General features: G+C 43.0%; 2 protein-coding genes across 7 annotated transcripts in view; one reads left to right on the top strand and one right to left on the bottom strand.

The window, feature by feature from the left end:
* On the bottom strand, nucleotides 1-10436 carry GCLM (glutamate-cysteine ligase modifier subunit). Its single transcript, XM_038143813.1, has 7 exons — nucleotides 10119-10436; nucleotides 7446-7511; nucleotides 5797-5881; nucleotides 5000-5056; nucleotides 3539-3741; nucleotides 1921-2035; nucleotides 1-177 (listed from the first exon to the last, which is right to left on the bottom strand). Exons 1-7 carry the CDS (start codon nucleotides 10236-10238, stop codon nucleotides 8-10), a joined length of 816 nt encoding a protein of 271 aa, XP_037999741.1. The 5' UTR covers nucleotides 10239-10436; the 3' UTR covers nucleotides 1-7.
* TECR (trans-2,3-enoyl-CoA reductase) overlaps nucleotides 9241-17745 on the top strand; it is a 25827-nt gene continuing 17322 nt past the window's right edge. For 2 of the 6 annotated variants that reach the window (XM_038143819.1, XM_038143818.1), the window contains exon 1: nucleotides 9241-9445. Coding sequence is in view for 4 of the 6 variants with exons in the window: in XM_038143818.1 (XP_037999746.1) it covers nucleotides 9434-9445 (12 nt within the window). In the remaining 2 variants the exon portion in view is untranslated. The other 4 variants (XM_038143815.1, XM_038143816.1, XM_038143817.1 and 1 more) reach the window with 3 other exon arrangements.

Here is a 17745-nt window from a genome sequence, read left to right on the forward strand (position 1 = left end):
CAGTGTTTTAAGATGCATTTCTTTTAGCTTGTATGATATAGCCTTTGGACTTGATAATTCCTCTGCTTTTAACAATGACTGAATACCGCAGAAGCCATAAAGGAATCCACTTGTTGGCTTTCACATTCTGGATGCTTTCCTGGAGAACTTCTTGGAAACTTGCTTCACAAAGTAATTCTAAAGTTAAAAAGGGATATTTGTGCTTAAAACAATATCATGTAAACAGCTGCAAAAAGCAAGACTTAGTAAGAAAGGCCTTTTCCTACAGTCAAGATCTTAAGTGGTACCATACACCCCTGAGATCCACTCTTCCAGAATGCATTTAGGGTAAAAACAGCTGAATATTACAAAATAAATCTCCAGGACACTTTTTTGCAACATTGAGTATTTCTCACAAAACCAACTGAGACTCTGGAATATCAAAATTGAGTTGATCAGCAGAGTCATTAGTGGGAGAAAAAAAAAATTGTATTTGAGAAGCTAGCTAGACAACCCAGAGGTGAGTAAAGCATAGGGCTGAAATCAGCAAAGTAGCGAGCATTCAGAGTTACCTCTGCAGCCACTGTAAAGCCAACATTCACAGTATCTCCCATAATGGGGTTCATAATAACCATAAGCCCAGAAAGCTTTAAGAAAAATGGGCTTAAATGCCACCAAACAAGATAAGAAGGCAAGTACAAATCTTCCTAGTTTCCTCTGGAATGTTCATCAGAAGAACAATGTCTTTGGTGAGGAGTGCTCACCAAAAATAGTCTCGATACTCTTCAGCTGACTATTACAGAAAAGTTAGGCTGAGCAAACAACACATAAAGGAATCACACTTGTGCTGTTTTCTACCAAATCATCTTCTTAATTTCATGACTTTCAGTAGATACTATTTATTAAAATGCAAGTTGCATTTGAACTTAGGAGGACATGGAAATTGAATGGAAATTGTCAGATTGAATGGAAATTCATCTTGCATGCTGCCAGAGCAGGGATAAATTCCTGCTCAGGCACTGATGGAATTCATTAGTTGTAACAGTGGTACTATGAAGTGCATCCTGCATAAGAAATGCTTCACATACTTTTTTTCTTTGGGATCAAAAGGAAAGAAAGGATAAAGAAGGAAAAGTATCATCATGAATAATTAGTCATGACCAAGAATGTAGGGAAGGACTTAACCAAATATTGTTTAAGACTTTTTATTATTCCAACAAGGTGTTAAGGTGTCCGACACTCTGTACGGTGTTCTTAAGTGAAGAAGAATGATGATGTTTGAGAGAAGGGAATGTTATATCCCAGAATATTTTAGAGAACTGGTAACTCAGTTATACAGCTCAAAGGAAAGCCTCCAATTTCTTCATTCATTTAGCAAATAAATCACTGCATTTAAAAGTGAAGAATTTACAACTCTTTTTGTAATATAATGTAACTCTTTTTGTTATTTTAAGCAGTCAAGACTTTGAAAGAATCCTACTTAAAGCATAGTAATTTTACAGATGTAGTATTACCAAACAACTCAAAAATCAATGGGCCATTAACATTTTTATGTAATCTATTTCACAAATTCCAGGCAAGTACACTTTCATTTGTCATTTACTGGCCTTCAGCAATACATTTAATTCTATATTTTGTAGAAATAAACATAGTACAAATTGCTTAGTAAGTTGTTCTTCTATTTATTTTATTTTCTCTGATTAGAAGTATTTCAATAAATTATCCAAGTCTGCAAGACTGTTTCAAGAAGGGGTGGGGGGCAGGGGAGGAAGCAACAGCAGTAACTTAAGAGAAATATTTTATAAAAGAGAAACTTTTAGAATCCTTGGTTCAGACCTCCTGATGTAACAAACTTTGAAGTTCAGGAAAAGGTTATTCCTGATTTTCTATTGAATAAATGCATTTAAAAGTCTTCTGTCAACTTAATCAGCGAAGTCTTACCTTTGGGATCATTGTGAGTTAGCAGCTGTATGTCACATTCTTTTGCAAATGCTGTGAGATCAGGTGGCATCACACAACAGGAAGCTAGGTTCACCTGATTACTACTTGGTTTCACCTGAGTAACAAAATATTTTTATAAGAGAAAAATACCAATGTACTTATATTAGCTGTTTCCCTCATGCCTTCTATTACAACAGAAATTTTGCTTTGAACAATTTGTCTTTGACCATTGTTTTGAAGTCTGAGCAAGGCTAATTAATTCTGCATGAATAATTAATATAGGCAGCTGCAATACCTGCAATTTACTGCAGCACATAGCCCAAAACAGGAGTAGGATCTAACTTCAGGTGCTTCCATAGCAAGATGAGTGCTAACTCACTGCACTCTGGCTTTCTGTCTGCTGTGCTCCCAAAACAGCAGCAGCTTTATTTCCCGCCCATCTCTAGTAAAAGCATTATAGGGATGTTAGTTGGAAAAAGACTTCAAATTTAAAAATCCAAACCCATTTTTGTCAGGGATATATTAATTTGCAATATTCCATGCCTTCAGGCAAGTGCTTGATTCAGATCAAGTTAAAAGGGATGTTTTCCCACTGACTTTCTCCTCACAAACTGCATTCATGATCACCATACAGGTTGTCATTAAATCCTGCAATTGCTCTCTCTCAGTGTACATAAAACACCGAGGGTCACAAAGATGATCAAATGAGTGGAGCACCTCTCCTATGGGAACAGGCTGGGAGAGCTGGGATTGTGCAGCCTGGAGAAAAGAAGGCTCCAGAGAGACCTAAGCGTCTCTTCCAGTACCTTAAACGGGCTACAAAAGAGCTGGAGAGGGATTTTTTGCAAGTGCATAGGGTGATAAGACAAGGGGAATAACTTTAGACTGACAAGGCAGGCTTAGCTTAGGTAGTAGGATGAAATTCTTCAATGTGAGGGTGCTGAGACACACAAAAGTGCTGGATGGCTGCCCCATCTCTGGAAGTGTTCAAGGCGAGGTTGGATGGGGCTTTCAGCAACCTAGTCTACTGGAAAGTGTCCCTGCCCATGACAGGAGGCTTGGAACTAAATGACCTTTCAACCCATTTTATGGTGCTATGAACTAGTCACTCTGGAGAGCAAGGCCTTGTGCCATTTCACTCAGAGCCTGTCTTCCTCTCTACATTTACGCTTACCATTAAAACATCATTTTTCCAAGGGGAAATACTTCCCTTTGTAACACAGCTTAAAGTGAAAACAGCTACGTTTGCAGAGTCACTGGAATAAATCTGAAGGTTTAAGAGTACTGTTGGTACTCCTTCCTAAGTATTAAAGAATCCAAAACTTTCAGTTCTTCAATCCTCAAACCTTCAGTACTTCAAAGAACCTGCTTCTGAATAGATCCGTGATTCCTAGCTGTTGCTGGTCAGTACATGAGAACACTGAACAAACAACAGTCATATTTGAGCCTCCTCCACCTTGAACATTATGACCATACACAAAATGTGGAAAATAACAGGGCTAATTATTATTTTATGTAAAAAACCATTTATAACAGAAGTTTGTAACAATGTGTCAGCCCACAAAGCAAGCAGTTACTCTGTCCTAAGAAATGCTATGAGTAGAAAGTTGGCTCTCACCTGTGCCCACAGATACAGCTGCTCTAACAGTGTTTTATCTAGGTCGGAGGTACCAATGGCAACAATCTTTTTGTTTTGAACTAGATTTTCAAGTTCTTTCCAATAAGGTTGCAAATATTCCAAGGAGAGGTTAGTTCCATCTTCGACAGGAGTTGGGGCAATAATGACTGAGTCTAACTGAGCGACTCCGAGGGCAGAACACGCTGAGGAAAAAGAACAGACACTGCAAAATCTTTTGTCAGATACGAACATAAACAGCGTGACTATTCAAATTTAGCAAAAACCACACCTCCTGCTTCACTCTGCTAGCTCTCCATTCACCATTTGAAACTCTTGAGTGTATCTGAGGTCAAGAATAGTAACACAACCTTTTCAGCAAAGATTCAAGAATACAGGTGAAGACCGAGATTCAGCTGTGGGTCTTGGGAAAGCGAAAAACAAAACCAACAGAAAATGGATGAAAGCATGAAGCTTTTTCCTCCTTTTTTAGTATTAAAACTGTATTTTTCTCTGAAGACACTGATGACAAATACGTCTCTATTTCTTCACTCTCAATTTCTTTTAAAATTTGTAGCTTTCATTCTGAACTAGAACTTAAGTACAGGACATGGGTTGGGAAAACTATTTGATATGTGTGAGGAGTTAAACTAAAAGCACAACAAATACAGAGACCTAATTTGCCAGAGAAAAGTGCAAGTCTTGGAGTCTCACTGAGCTTTAGGAAAAATGTAAGTCATGAGGCCTCTTTAGCACAGCAAACAGAGAAGAACTACTGAGCTAAAGTAATTATTTTCTTCAAGAGGTGGAGTCCATTATTATATGTTTGACAAAAAAATTACAATAAATAAGCTATTAACTGGGGTATCAATAGAGAATAATGGTATCTGGCCTTTTCTTCTATGGTCACCCCTTAAAACAAACAAACTTCCAAAATAGTAAAGTTCATTGCTGCTCACAATTACTGCTTCATAAGGCCAACACAACTTCATGCAGAGACACTGTATGGCATTTTCAGTAAAACCTAACTATTTCACCAGCTACTTGCAGCACTATTTTATTTCCCAAATAATCTCTGAAAGACTATGCAGTCAGTAGCAAATTTCATAATGTTAAACACAACTAACAAGAACTGGTAAGAATGGCTGTATCACTGCTATTAAAACATCACATGCTATTTACTTTTAAACAAGTTTTGTGCGGAAGAATAGAAACTTGCTCCTGCTTGTAGCGAGGAATCAGATTTGAGTTTGTGGATCCAAGGTCACAGTGATGCATTTAATAAGTTTACTGACTGAGCTGCTGTGCAAATAGACTTGATTAACTAAGTCTCTCTAAATGTGAAACCAGGATATACTTGTGACAATGACTAAATACACCTCTTAGAAATAACATTAGAACTTTTTCCATCTAAGGTCTACAGTAAAAAAGAAATCCTAACTTAAGTTTGAGTTCCACACTTACCCAGGTCAACTGCATCTCTGATCGATGAAGAATTTGATCCAACGATGAAAAGCTTTGCTATTTTCAAACAAACCGGAATCAGTAACTAAACAAGCCAGGTATTACTAATATACAGCCCTTTACCTTTGCTATACACACTATTAATGAGGTTTTGGGGAAAAGATTTTTAAAATATACACCAATTGCTTAAAAATTGGAAAAAAACACAGTTTTTTTGAAAGGTGACTGCCCAGTAAAGCCACCAGTCTCTTAAATGTTGATGTTGTTGTGCAGTCTCAGAACAAGAAATCATCTAGTTAGATGATGCAGTAAGCTGTAAAGCATCAAGGCATGAAGTAATTACAGTAACAACCTGTATAAGAACCCCAAATATAATAGTACAAACAGACTTCTTCACAACTTACTGAGACTCAAAATGTACTAGTGATAGTTTGGACTGCCTCCTTCAAGTTCATCATATTCAACCTGGAAAAATTATGCAAATAAATGTGCTTCCAATGCTATTTCTTAATTCCAGTATTATCTGTAGTGTTTTGCTTCAAAAATGTCAGACTCACAAAACACATTTAAAATATCTTGAGGTGATGTAAGTTAAACTAGAAAAATGCTGAGCTGCTTGAAGTTCTGAAATGCGAATTCAAGACTTTCTTAAACAATTTTTAAGAACAACAGTGTGCAATAGTGTAATTTGATTCTGCAATTATAAAAGAGAGTAAAAAAACCCCATCTATGAATATCCTATTAATGACAGCATATTAAACCTTTCCATGACACTGGATTTTTGACTATATTCTTACCTGATACTTTCAACTCATCCCTTTCTTCAGGATTTATTTTTTCTATAGCTTGAGCTACAGAACACTCCAGAACCTCCAGTGTTTCCTGTAGTAAGTACATGAGACTTAGGAGCAATGTCAAGAGGAGACAGTAAGCTCCTGAAGAATGTTTTTAAGTAATTTGAAAAAAAAAAAACAAAACCAAAAAGCAAAAGCAAGTGCCTTACTGCAGTTGGACACAAAAATAGTAGAAAAATGCAAAGACAGAAAGCAAGTAACCCAAGGCTTCTTGATCACTGAGGGGACGTCAATCAAAATAATGAACATTTATAAAAGGCGCTATATGACCCTAATACAGAAAATACAAATTACTGATTAGAACTATTGGAACAAGATTCAGTCGTTGTGATTTTTATGATGTGAAAAGAATGCTGTGCCAATTCAAAGGAACTTGTTTTAAAAAAGCCTCATGACCAGCTGAAAAGAACCCCATCAGAATTGGAAGGTTTGAGTTTTGGATGGGAACATCTTTGCATAAGAATATTTTGCCATTTCAGATGCTTATGAAAAACCTACAGTGAAAATGCTGTAAAATACTGATTTAAGACAGTAATTATTTCACCCCCTGACCTCATTTAGGATTAGGCTGGCATCTCATGTCAGCTGGCACAAGGTGACTTGCTTAAGTTTTACCTACATCAGACTTTGTATTATAGGCACATCCAACACTGCCCCAAGCAAAAATGCTTTGCTAATTTTTGCTGTGCTACCAAAAGATTCTCAAGTGAGCCTTTGAGTTACTCCATTCAGTCAGCATTTTAAACAAAACTTAAGCAATCGTTAGTTCTTCAATGACTCAGCAATAACTGCCTCACACACTTCAGTTTGGAACATAACAATGTGCAGCTGCTGCCCCCATTATACAAGAACTGGCAACAAAACCCAAGAAAACAATCAGGAAAGTTTTTTTAGATTTTTTTGTTGTTGTTATTGTTTTGTTTTTTGGGTACCTTTTTATTTTCCTGAAACACGCTAATATTTCACAGAACAAAAAATAAATTTAGTGGGGACCTATTACTGTTTTGTTGCATTTCAGAAGCAAAAGTGAAAGAGAAGCAGGCAAATACACAAAGATCTTCATGTCAGATGTTCATGTCTGCAGCTTTAAATCTTATGTGGAAATCTTTAGCTCTTAAGGGAAAAATTGCCACTTCTGCATTTTCAGAAATATTTCTGAGGAAACAGATGCTTCAGAGCTCCCCTCTAAATGGGAAGGCCTTCAGCCATCTGTGATCTCCATAGCTCAGAGAATCCTCCACTGAGTTTTAACAAGCACGCTAGCAAACTTCTAAGGTACACAGATTTTATTTACTTTTACTTGCCCCCATAATTAATTTAAAATCTTACAGACCACTGCTTTTACTTTGCCAAGAACTGTCCTATCTGCCATCAACAGGATTCTCTCTTTACATCGATATTTCTTAACCTCTCAAAATTTACTAAACGCTACGGGAAGAAGAGGAGTTAAGAAAGGTATCCTTCAAGGTATCTGGAGCTGCAGATACTTTTACAGCAATTTAATAATTATTGCAAGTTTTAGAAGTGTAACCAACTCTCTATGTCTTTGGCTTTACAAGTAACATGGATAAGATGCATAGCACCTCTCCTACCTGATTTTGGTCTTGGCTGATCTTTGAGCTCCACTCAGTCAGTGTTTTCTGGATGCAATCCCGCACCTACAAAACATTTTTTCATGTTGAAGCGTGGGTATGTTCCAGCCACACACAAACACAACAGTACAGAGAAGTGCAGGACAGAGTGCACAGCTGAACTAATGACAACACCCAGCAGAAGATTCTTCCTTCACAGCTTCTAGATGAAACTTGCTCAAACTAGTTTACTCACATATTTTTCTCTCCTCTTCCACAGAGTTCTAGCAGTAATACAAGTACTGTACTTTAGTTATTTCTCAGACCAATGCCATCTTAAAAGGAAAGTACAATGCAAGAACTAAGACATGGCGTGGTTTGAGGTTTTTTTTGGGTTTGTGTGGTTTTTTGTGCAGAAATTCCTAAGTTACAAAGTAGTCAGATAAGAGCATAAGTGCCATGACACTGTAGAAATGAGACTTTACAATCAACCACTGAATACTCATTGTATTAATAACTTCTCTTTTTAAGATGCATACAACCCTTCCCATTTACTGCCAACCTTCTCCACTAAGCAAAACCACTAATGCTGTTAAGTCCTTCATCATTGTAGGGGGAACCTACAGATCCTACGCCACACCTGCATTTTTCCTTCATCCACAGATGCAAAATAAACTCAACTAAGATTCTGATCATGGATTTTCTTGAACATAGTAAGACAGAACTATTAAATCAGCTAACTAATTTCATACAGTACCAGTGCTGCAGCTGTAGCAGTGCTGTAGCTTCCCTCTGATCCATCCCAGGAGTTAAGCACAGGTACTGTCTGACTGCCACCTGCCACAGGTAGGAGCACTTCCACCAGCTGCTGCTTCCCTTTCCACAGTGTAGTTTATAACTGTGTGCATACCTACTTTGTGCACCAGCAGCCATTTCCTACGACACCTAACTCAGAGAGCTCTAATACCATGCACAAACTAGAAATCAACATCACTGCCTGGTATCAGACACAATACAGGAACAATACTTTGTGAACAGAAATACTATACAATCCTTCCATCATTTAAAACAGTATAAAAACCTCTGGATGCAAAAGGCAAGAACTGACCACCCCAGTAAATAGCCAAGCACAATAACCCTTTAATAAAATAACTCTTAATACTATTTTGATACAATCTATATGCTTATCTTTTCCTTTCTGAGGGCAAGTGAGACTGTACTAAATTTTTATACGCTGCTGCTTTGCAGCTGTCACAGGACATATTTCTATTGTGGTTCCTATTCCCCCGCCTCTGACTCCAAAGCACACCACTCCCCTGCCCTCAGGCCATGAGGAAAGCGCAGTGTATTCCACTGCTTTGATCCGCTTTACCAAACACAGCTGCATCTCCTAATGCTGGCATTCACCGTTTGCAAAATTTTAGCTTACATTCTGCCACTGAGAACTACTACACCAAAGAGAGCAGTTAAAAGCTGATCGTAAATGATCGCATTTATTTGCCTTTGGAAGTACACCAACTCTGGAAGGCCAGTGGATTCCTCTGTAAACAAGTGAATTTTAGTACCTTAACTATTAGTTATGCACACTGGCCACTCATCACTTAACAGCCCTCCAGAAACTACCCACACAAGGGTGCCCATCATGACACAGCTATGTCTTTGCTACAGAATCCAGCCCTATTTCACACAGATCACAGAATGTTTAATAAGCAACCAGGCCAAATAAAACGTTATGTGGTCACGTTATGACCACATGACAGCTAAACAAGAGTATGATGAATTTTTCCTTCTTGTTACATCATCCTCCCTGCCACCTTTCTTCCACTTTTGCATGATTAATATGCAACCAACCAACTTCTAGGTTATCACTAGTGTCGCTACATAGCAATAATCAGCCAAACACATAGTTTTTCTCATTACTAAGTGACCATTCTGACATTACTGTGTCATGATGAAACAGGAAATATGGTGGTTCTGAAGTACATGGACACAGGATCTCCAGACATTTTATGAGAACTGTTGTAAGTATTGACACACACTGCTAAAGGCAATACTTTTAAGGTGATGATTAAGAAGCTCTTTTCAACTTCTTAACAAAGAATGACAGCTCTCTGCTTCAAAGAAGACAACTGCTACTTTTCCCAAGATCTGTCTCTATGAAGAAATTAAATTACCTTCATGTTAGAAAAGAGAATTTTCATCATCTGTCGTGCAAGCTCATATCTACGCATATTTTAGTCTTACTAGAGACGTATAAGGGATCCCCTTTGCCATTACAGACAGCACTTCAATTTGTAAGTGTTTTAATCCTTCATTCCCGGGATCAGAAGGCTGGGCTCGCTCCTTCCCAGGGCAAAGTGCTTCCGGGGGCCCCGACCTCCCAAACAGGGTAGAACACAACGAACGGACGAAAGGAAACAAGGAAAACTCTGCTTTGCCATTCCCATCTCGCGCCTCCCGAGGGCACCGGCAGGCGGATGGCTCGGCAGCCGAAGCCCCTCCTCGCCGTGACGGGCACCGGGCCAGCCGAGCGCGGTCGGAACGAGTCCCGCTCGGAGGCGGCTGGGACCGCCCGGGGAGCGGCGCCCAGCGCTCTCCCAGCCGCCAGCCCGCCCGCGGCTCGGCCCGGGCCCCTCGCCCCAGGGCGGGCCTCCGCCGAGGCGCCCCGAAGGGAAGCGCCGGCTCGCCCCTCACCTCCTCGCCGGGGGTGGCCGGGCACTTCTTGCGGAGGCAGCCCCAGTTGAGCAGGTTGCCGGTCTGCAGGGTGAGCGTGCCGGCGCGCTCCAGCAGGGCACGGGCGCCCTCCGTCCCCATGGCGCTGCTCAGGCGGTGGCCGGCGGGCTCTCCGCGACACCTACGGCCCCGGCTAGCGCCGAGCCGGCCGTGACTCAGCACCGGCACCGGGGCGAGGGGCGGCGCGGGGACAATGGGCGGCGGGGCGGGCCCGGCGCGGGAGCGGCACGGAACGGAGCGCGCCCCGCCTCGCGCTGCCTCAGGGCGCGGGGCCGCCGCGGGCATGCGCCCCCTGGCGGCGGCCGGGCCGCAGCACGCCGGGCGGGGCCTCCGGGGGCGGGGCATCTGGGGGCGGGGTTATGGCTCCGCGGGGCGGGGCGATGGCTCCGGGGGCGGGGCCGGGCTCCGGGCGCGTCGCGCCGCGGCAGGGCCGGGGCCGTGTCCCTGTGTGGCCGCGGAACCCGGACCCGGTGTCGCGCCCAAAGGGCTACCCAAGGTACACGTGGCGCTGCCCGGTAGTAGCGGCCCGGGTTCGGTAACACCCCCCGAGCCGCGGCCGCGCCGGGCTGTGGCTGCTGTGCAGGCTCAGTAAATGAGAGGAACCATGTGAATTGTGCTCATGGCCGTTCCAGTAACAGGTAGACATTGGCAGACACCGAGCTAAAAGGCCCAGAAAAGGCATCCAAATGCTTGCCCCTTCTGGCTGTGTTTGCATTTGGGTGAAACAATGTCAGGGCAGCACTCCAGTTTTACACCTGCTGGTTCCAGTGAAGACACACCAGGTAAATCCTGAAGGATTGTGGTTTGGGGGGTATCTTATAAGATGAGGAGATTTCTGGAACACCACACTGTGACCATAAGCCTTCTGTACTTCAGAGTTGAGGGAGATGGCTTTTTCCTTCTGTAACTCCTGTTAAAGGGAACAGTGAGCCACAAATTCTAATTTTGCAGTCAGCTTGGGAATTTGAATTGTGTTTCTAATAGATTTTTCTTCCTCAAGCTGTATTGTGCTAGTAGAGGGAACCGATTTGCATAACTTCTGTCAGTCTGAAGCACTGCCTGATTGCTTTCTGGTACAGAAGGTTAGTTTAAATGTTCTTTATAGTTGTGATCTGATTAATTTTTCATGTTGGGAAATGTTTTCCTGATTCTGTATGGTTACCGAGCATGTGGAAATGAAATGTACTGAAAGAAATGCCAGCCTATTTGGAGAAGCAATACTTTTGTTTCCATTTTCTTTAGCATAAAAATCCAGAATGTCTAACCTGGCCCAAACGTTAATTCTCCAGTCTGGGGGTTAGCTTGTGAAGCAGTGTAGGTTTCTGTATTTGCCCATATTTACACTAATAATGAATAATGTCCTGTTAGGGCTTTCTGGCTTTCCAGTAGAGGCCTTTCCTTTTGGTGAAATTTATTATTTGATATTTCAGTAGCTTTGATGGTTATAGATCTGTGCAAGAAGGTTAAACTTGGAGATAGCAGAAGGTTTTCAAACAGTGTACAGCATAAATCTTTCTGTCTAATGGAAATTTACAACACTGAAAAAGCAATGTTCCTTTGTAGCCTGGTAGATTTTGTTGATATTTAATTACCTTAGCTCTTAAAGAAAAGATATCACGTAATGAAGACTGGGTGGAGGAAAAACAGTGTCAGGTCTGTAGTACTTTATACCACGCATGTAATCCTCAGCGGTGGCAGGAACTCATTTCAGGAAAGAAGGGATCTCAGCAGAGTTCTGTTGTCAGTCCAATCCCTCCTGAAACATCAGGTAAACTATCAAAAAAAAAAAAAATCAGTTGCATTTTTCGAGTTATCTCATTAAGATACTTAAGCTCTTTAAAAAGAAAAATATTTCCTGCAGTAATTCTCAAAGAAAAATAAATCACCCTTCTGAATGAAATGTCACTCCCGGCGGCCGGTTGTTCTTCTCCAGCAGTTTTTGAACACCGGGAGCTGCAGAACTTGGCGTGCGCGAGGTGCCGGCGGTCCCGCACTGCTGCGGCTGCCCGGGGCAGCGGCGCCGGCTCGGCAGGCAGCGCTGCCAGCAGCCGCCCACCGGCACGGCCGGGCAGCGGCCCCGGCCCGGGCGGGGCGGGGGGTCCGGGCGCCGCCTGATTGGCCGCAGCGCGGGGCCCCGCGGAAGGTGCCGCGGGCGGCGGCGGGGGCGGCGCGGCGGGTGCCCGCAGAATGGGCGGCAGAGCCGGCTTCTTCGAGGTGGGTGCGGGCGGCGCCGCGGGCGGGGGGCGGCCAAGGCGAGGCGAGCCCGGGCCAGGTCCCGCAGCATCCTGCCGCCGGCGGACGGGGCCGTCCGGGATCCCGGCGGGCTCCTTTCTCCTTCCCCTCCATCTGCATTGAAGCGCCGGGGAGCCGGAGCCACCCGCTCCCGAGTCTGCCGAGGGAAGTGACCGCCGCCGGAGCCGGGCAGAGGGGCCCGGAGGGGCACGCTGCTCCCCGGGGGTTTCACCGGGGCGAGGGAGCAAAAGCGGCTGCCGCTCGCCCCGTCCTCTCCTTCCCCGGGCACGTTCCCCTCGCCGTTCCCGATCCCCGCGTCCCCGGTGTTCCTCGGACGCGTTCCCGGAGAGCGGGGCGGGGGGAATCCCCGGGCTCCCGGCGCGCTCTCGGCGGTCCGCGGAGGCGCCGGATCATCGGCTCTGAGCTTCTCGCGGGTCCTGCCTAGGGCAGCACCGCGGGCAGCCTGCGCTGGCTCTGGCAGCGCGTCCCAGCCCTACGGAGAGAGCGAGAGCCAGGAATGTTCTCGGCAGCTTCTGTCCCCAACTTGTCCGAAAGCCCCGTGGCCAGCCGCTGGGCACCTCGCCGGCAGCCGTCCCGCGCAGCCTTCGGCCCGCTGCAGGCGCGGGCGGCAGCGCCCTGGGCCGGCTCGGCTCGGCTGGGCGGCAGGGAGAGGACGGGCGAGTTGGTGCCCTGGCCGAGAGGACGGCTCCCGGCGCGGCGCCCACTGCCCGGCGGATACGGGCGAGGGCCCTCTGCTAGCACGGAGCGCTCGATCTTGAGTGGGGAATGAAAAATAGCCGGGCGGAGTTTAGTACAGTCAGCTCCTTGCGCGTACAGAAAGCGCACAGTAACGTGCACCTGGGGAGCTTCAAGGGTAACATCTCATCCACTTACATAAACACCACACCGACTCTTTGCTAGAATTAGTTAGGCTAGCTGATACAAAAAATCTAAAGAGCGGCTTGTATTACAAAAACAGGTCTGTACAAGCTAAATTACAACAATCCCGAATGTGTTTCTGCGGGCTTATACTTGGGTTTCTCAATCACGATTTACCTAAAAAAAAAAAGCACAGGGGAAGGAATGTTCCTCCTCCTATGCAATTACAAAGCAGTTATTGTTATAACACAAGTAGAATCCAAAGTAATCTGAAAATCATCTACTCCTTAGTAACTCACCATGAGTTACTAAAAGTTCAGGTTTTACTTTTCAAAGCTATAAAAATGATCCAGACATCACAATTCAGCAAAATAAACTGCCTATAGCTCTTGTGGGTGTGAGGTAGGCGCCCGCACTGTGCTTTTTCCTCAGCAGTGTTGACTTCCCAGGATTGTTTTAAGAAAAACAACCAAGCTTTTACTGCCTCATGGATTTCTACCAGTGAGGTAGAACTCAAGCTGTTGTAGGATCCAAATGCAGGAGCAAGCACATGTGTAATACCCTTCTGATTGCCCTTAGTCGCTTCAGGTTTGCTCTTCTGCCTCAGACTTATTTGAACTCCTGAAGACCACTAGTTACTAGAAGACCTCAAAAGCATGGACATCATTATTGTTACCTGATTTTGCAGATGGGGAAACACACAAAAGTTGAATGACCTGCTCAGTCTCGCTAGACAGGACAATAGCAGGAGATCCAGGTCTTTGGAGTCCTAAATCAAGGTCCTGTGTTTAAGCAACACTAAAGCAAACTCAGCATGATTCATAAATTTACATGTCAGCCTTGTATATCTTAGTCCTTTTCTTTTTATAGCAGATAATGGGTGGAAACAGATTCACCCAGCTCATCCCGTGTGTGAGCTGTGTCAGGGGTAGGATGTGGACAAAGACTGCCTAAGTAGCACTAGCACTGCAGTTCCCTATTGTTTTCTACACTGTTCTCCCTGATTTGTTTTCTGTTACAAATTCATTGACTTTGAATCCTGAATTGCATTGCCCTACCACACATTCAAAGCTGAGCTATGTAAAGAGAGAAGGTGAGTGTCCCAACTTCTCTCAGTAGTTCCTGGGGAGGGCAGGCAGAATCTCTACTGTTGTTATAAACTTTAGGGTTCCCTCTTTGAGGAACTGTATAAATTTGTACTTTCCCCTAAACATTTATAAACCATTTACCCTTTACTGTTCTTCAGTGGTGCTTCCTGATAAGAATCACAAATCACTTCACAATCACCAAACTGTCATGTTTACTTCAGATTGGTTTGTTTTCTACTTTCACCTCATTTTTTTAATCACTAATAGTTCAGAAGAAGCTTCTCAAGGACAACTATAAATAAATATGCATATACTTGAAAATACTGCACCTGATAATTTGAGGAGATTCAACTCCAAAGACTGAGAGATGTATGACAGAGACTTGAATCTAGATTGATGTTCTTTAGGAGTGCTCAGTTCTCTAAGTTGCATAGAGAGCAACTCTTCTGACCTATTTGAGGTTTGTTTCAGAGCTTATGATACTGTTTATCCTAACAGAGCCTCTTTTCCTCCTTTCCATCTGAGTGATGTCTATGTGATGTGCTTAGATGTAAATGTCTCCAGTAGAGCTCTGAAGTTAGACTAATGAATTGTACTATTTCTTTTTACTTGACAGCCTTAGGTCTTCAAAAGCATTTAATATAAAGAAAATAGTATGGTGTTCTGACTTCCTAGAGGAAAGATCCTTGAACAAATATATTCACACTGTAGAAAAGTTGCGTCACAAGAGCCACAGTTGTACTTTTGCTTCCTTAATTAGTTTGGATGGCAAGTGCCTTTTGTGAGCAGCGATGCCCAAAAATGTTTTGGAATCTTCACTCCCTGATGATAGATTGAACTGACATGTGCAGTACAGTCTAACAGCAATAATGTACTGGCCCCCCTTGTTGGCATTTAAAGTTCCCTCCCTCTTCTGTCTGTGATGAAAACCCTCTGAATGTAAGGGGGTGGCGACTGCTGTCTGGCTGGCATGGCTGAGATGTCACAGCTCCTGTTACAAAGGCTTCTCCCTCTCAGAGCCATGCTGTCTAAAGCCTCATCAAGTAAGAGCACTGAGAGCAAGTGCTAAAAGCAGGATTGCAGAACATTGCAAGATGCTGTATCCTCCAAGAATTGCCAGAAAGTCAAGGCCACGTATGAGATATTTGAACAGTCATTTAAAGGCACAACTGAAAATTTCCCTGCTGTTTGAAGACATCTGCTCTGTTTTCACAAGTAACACTAAAGATTATTATCAAAGAAAGAGATGAGATGACAGGGCAAACATTATCCCTTACTCTTCTAACACCACTTTTCCCCGCACTTACCAACACTTCAACATTCAGTTGCGCTGCTTTACTTAGAAGACAGCAATTTGTCTTTTTTCCTCTCTGAAGCTTGAAAGAGAAACTTAATTTTGTATAGGAGAAGATGATAGTAAAACATTCATTGGCAGGGAGTACCTGGAGCTACTCAGAATTTGAAGGCTACATTTGAAATTAAAAGTCTTGTATTAGGAAAAATATGGGCTACTTTGAAGTATATTTCCAGAAACCACCAGTTTTGTAAGTTCACCTGTCTGTAGAAGTTCTCTAAAATTCCCAGGGTTTCCAGTATTCCTGCGCTATCAAAAGACAGCAGACCCATCCTTGATGCTGCTAGGTAAAAAAACAAAGGAAAAAAACCTCTTCAATTTCTTCAATTCGATGTCAAAAGCATACACTGTATGTACATTTTGACATCCCTACAGAAAATTGTGCACAAAGAGTAGTAATGAAACTAGAAATACTGAAGTTTGATAATGCAAACACAGTGCTGATACAAAGATATGATTGTGATTTCACAAAGAATTTGTGTAACTCTTCTACCTGAATCTTGCCATTGTAGAAAATAACCATGAACTAAAGCCCCAAGGCAGTGAATATTCTCTTGCACAAGGAAAAGGCTATGCAGTGGTGTTGGAAAACCTGGATGTCTACTTAGCGTTGAGTCAAAGCTGGCTCAGGTTCTCAGATGGAGGCACTCCAATGTGCTTCATAGTGACAGTGATACTCAGTGAATGATGTGACTTTTCAGTATGCCTGGGAAATTGGCAACATGCAGCTCTGTGTTAGCCAGCCTAAGTAAATATGCACTGAGTCAGAATTAACTGATGGAGGTTCCTTTTCATCTTGTGTATCCTGCAAGATCTCATAGCAGTAAAAGCTGAAAAGTTTTCCTAGATTTTCAAGAGCCAGAATTCTCTGTGAAGGCCTTAACGACTTTTCTTTTCTTGAGAAAGAAATCAGCCTCCCACCCCAAGTGAATAGACCTTCCTTTTCCTTCCTGACTGTTCTTATGCTGATTCATTTTATCTCTGTCAATTATATAAATGAATCCATGTCTTTCTGAAGGATGAGTGTTTGTAGCTTTACCTGTTATCATCCTTAGGCCCAGGTCCACAAAGCAACTTGGGTTTTGCAGTGTTTTTGGGTTAGGCACCCAGCTCCAAGGTCAGATAGGATAATTTGGTCAGGGTATCCAAGTTTACTTCAACTGTTATCTCTTTACTGTGTGGTATCCCAGAAGGCATCTGCTGTAGAGAAATACTGAACAGAATTGCAATGGAAGGGAGCAGTGATAAAAGGAGCCCACAGAGGCAGAAATTCAGGCTTTCTCTTTGGTAGGAGACAGCCCTTTTCACTGAATTCCTCTCCTGCCTGTACTTTTTGGTCCGCCTGTGGGAGAAATGGGGAATGGCAAAATACATTCCAAAGCAATTTTCCCACTTCCTGGCAGTGTGTCTAACTATTACATGTAAAGTATGAAGAACTAGATCATCTCCTTTGGTGACAGTTTAGTTTCATTCAGAAAGAATCTAAATGCTGTGCATTGTGCTGATGTTGGGATAAAGATGCTTACTGGATCAATATCCTTGGGGGTTTAGATGAGAGCATGTCTAACTAGCAAATCAGAAACAGGTGGAAGAAATAAAAATGCAGTATGAGTGTCAGCACAGGGGAAACACTGGATTGCAGAGGAGCAGAACTTAGGAAGCTGAGGAGTAAATACCTAGAGTATCTCTTGTGAATCTGTAGATGTTAGACATCTAAATTAATTCTACAAAAGTGAAAATTCATTTTAGAAAACCCTTTGAGTATGGGCATCACTGTATGTCTTTATACTCAGTGAAATAATGCAATAAGATTCTAGTCTCATGAAATATGAGCCGTTGCTTCAGAGGTAAGGATTTGTTTAGGTGGACTTAGAGAATAAGGTTTAGCACTCCACGGGTAAGATGATGAAATTTTGCTTTGTGAACATTTGCCTTGGTTCTGATTTGGGATTTTTTCCCATAGCATGTAGCTAAGCTGTGAGACTCCCTGCCTCAGGACTGTTTACACAGGTTTAAAAGGCAAATGGATAAACTA

This window comes from Motacilla alba, chromosome 8, assembly GCF_015832195.1.
Source record: "Motacilla alba alba isolate MOTALB_02 chromosome 8, Motacilla_alba_V1.0_pri, whole genome shotgun sequence".
Lineage (NCBI taxonomy): Eukaryota > Metazoa > Chordata > Aves > Passeriformes > Motacillidae > Motacilla > Motacilla alba.